The sequence below is a fragment of the Penaeus japonicus genome, unplaced genomic scaffold, assembly GCF_977035675.1.
Source record: "Penaeus japonicus unplaced genomic scaffold, GWHDUDI00000001_assembly GWHDUDI00000011, whole genome shotgun sequence".
Lineage (NCBI taxonomy): Eukaryota > Metazoa > Arthropoda > Malacostraca > Decapoda > Penaeidae > Penaeus > Penaeus japonicus.
Window position 1 is genome coordinate 44,346,065 of NW_028234413.1, and position 2,500 is coordinate 44,348,564.

The window sequence follows — 2,500 nt, forward strand, 5'->3', positions numbered from 1 at the left end:
AGAGGAGATAAGAAACAAAGTTATTGCATACATAAGTATACACATAAATATCATTTATCACAACACTTTTCCATATCTTTTGATTTCGTTTTCCATTTTGTTTACCTTTAGTTTTTTTTTTTTTTTAGTTTTTAACTATGTTTCTATTCTTATGTTCATATCTTTACTGCCATTGCTATGAATGTAATAATTATTACCATTATCATTATCATTATCACTTATATATCATCATTATTATGATCACCATCATTATTACCATTATAATCATTTGTATCATTATTATCGTTATAACTATTTGTATCGATATTATCATTATCTGTCATCATCAATATCATCATTACTATTGTTATTATCACTATTATCCTTATTGTCATTACTATCGTTATTATTGTTATCATTATTATCACTAATATCATTGTTATCATCTTTATTATTATTACTATTATTATTATTACTTTTATTGCTATTTTTATTCACAATTTATCATTATTCTGATCATTATAATTTTCATTATCATTATTATCTTTTGAATATCATCATAATTATCATCATTATTATAATCATTATCATAATCATTATATTATTGATAATAATGAAAATTATAATAGTAATTGTATTTTGTCTTATTATCATTATTATTATCATCATTATCATTGTCATAATTATCATGATTTTTATCATTACCAACTATTATTATCATTATAGGTATTATTATGATCACGATAATCATTATTATCATCATTATTTCTACTATCTTTTTATCATCATTATTATCATTATTAACACTATTATCATCATCATGTTATCATTAAAATCAAAGTTTTCATTATTGTTATCATTATCATTGCCAATCATCATTGTTATCATTATCACTACCGTTATCATGGCCATTATTACTATCATAAATAATAATAATTATCATATTATTATACTATCATTATCATCATATTTTCACCATTATCTTTGTTATTCCCTTTATGATTATTAACATAATAACAGTAATTATCACTCTTATCATAATTATCATTTTCCTTAATATCTTAATTGTTATTACCATTAGTTTTTAGTCACCATATTTTGTAATCATCGTTATCATGGTTGTCATTATCATTTACAAGTTTATCCCCAATATGTTCACATTTTCTTTTTCTACATTAACAAGTTACCCCAACCTACCGAATCCGCTTCAAATATCTTCATTGATTCATTTATTTACTCACTCATGCAATAATATATTCATTGGCATACTCAGCTGTTCTTAAAGCCATTCGTTTCTTTTCTCATTCACTGATTCAATTCTTTTCAGTATTAACTCGTTTAGCTGCGCCCTTTATCAATAGATAAGTTCATTCATTATTTTAGTTAGTTCCAGTATTCTGATATCCTTGATGCTAAATGATCTATACACAGAAGCATTTACTTACATACATACATACATATGACCAACTCTTTAACATGTGAATCAATAAACAAATGTATGCTGAGACCACAGTAATTATGGTGTTGGTAATTATTATGTTAAGGCAAGGCAAGTAAATTTAAAATATATCTAGTGAAGGTAATGTAAACGTGGGAATCGTCCAGTGCCCCTGACTTGGTTCACGTGTTTTCGCAGCGCCCGTCGGCCGCTCCGGGAGCCGAGGCAACGTACGTGGAGCTGGCGCCGCCGAGGGAGGAGCAGGCCGGCTTTCCTGTGGCTTCGGCCCATGCCCGCGCCTACGCCGACGTCGCCGAGCAGCGCCGGAGCGTGAACCTCGGCAATCCTGATGCAGGCATAGTGGCTGCTCCCGGCGACCCAAAGCTGTACGCCATGATGACGCATCGAAGGAGCGCCACCAACCTGACGAGCGTGGCGGGCGCCGAGGCCGTGTTCTACGGGCTCGCGGAGGGCGGCGGCGTGGGCACGGGTGTCCGCAGAGGCCTAGGCGGGCACTATGTGAGTAACCCCAACCTCTACGCCACGCTGGAGGCGCGGCGCAGCGGCTCCTCCACCACTACCTCAACCGCCAACCCAAGCATGTACGCCACGCTGCCCCACCGGCGCGACGCCTTCGCCACCGCCACCTCCAGCACCACCGCCAACATCGGCTGCGCCAGCCTCAACACCTCGCCCACGGGCTTCAGGGACATCCGTCGGACGCTGCGCACGCCCCTGGTGCGTAGGCCCAGCGAGAGTGCGGTGTGAGGACCTGTTTGTTTGGAAGGAAGAAAGGGATTAGAAATAAGAATGATTTAATCTGTTTTCCTTCTCCTCTTACCCTTTTCTCTCCAAGAGGTGTTTGTAAGACGTTCTTAGCGAAGACAACTTTTTTCGAAGATAGATTTTTAAAAAGACGCTTTGTGAGATGTGCTTTGTCCCGAGAAATGCGTTTAAGGCTTGGTGTTAGAGACGCTCGAAATCTCTCGTACAAGATGCGCTTCATGTTTTACCTTGGCGCCAAATGGAGGAAGGGAACGTCTTCTCTGTAAAGAAAAAAAAAATCAACTAGGTTTAAGATAT

The 2,500-nt window shown here is 36.8% G+C and overlaps 1 protein-coding gene across 1 annotated transcript in view; it reads left to right on the forward strand.

The window, feature by feature from the left end:
* The window catches only part of LOC122254231 (uncharacterized), a 116,095-nt gene that overhangs the window by 111,974 nt on the left and 1,621 nt on the right, over positions 1–2,500 (forward strand). Inside the window, exon 15 of the mRNA XM_086541474.1 lies at positions 1,616–2,500. This exon is cut by the window's right edge and continues 1,621 nt beyond it. Coding sequence (XP_086397600.1) covers positions 1,616–2,185 — 570 coding nt within the window. The 3' untranslated portion in view covers positions 2,186–2,500. The remainder of the gene's footprint in view (positions 1–1,615) is intronic.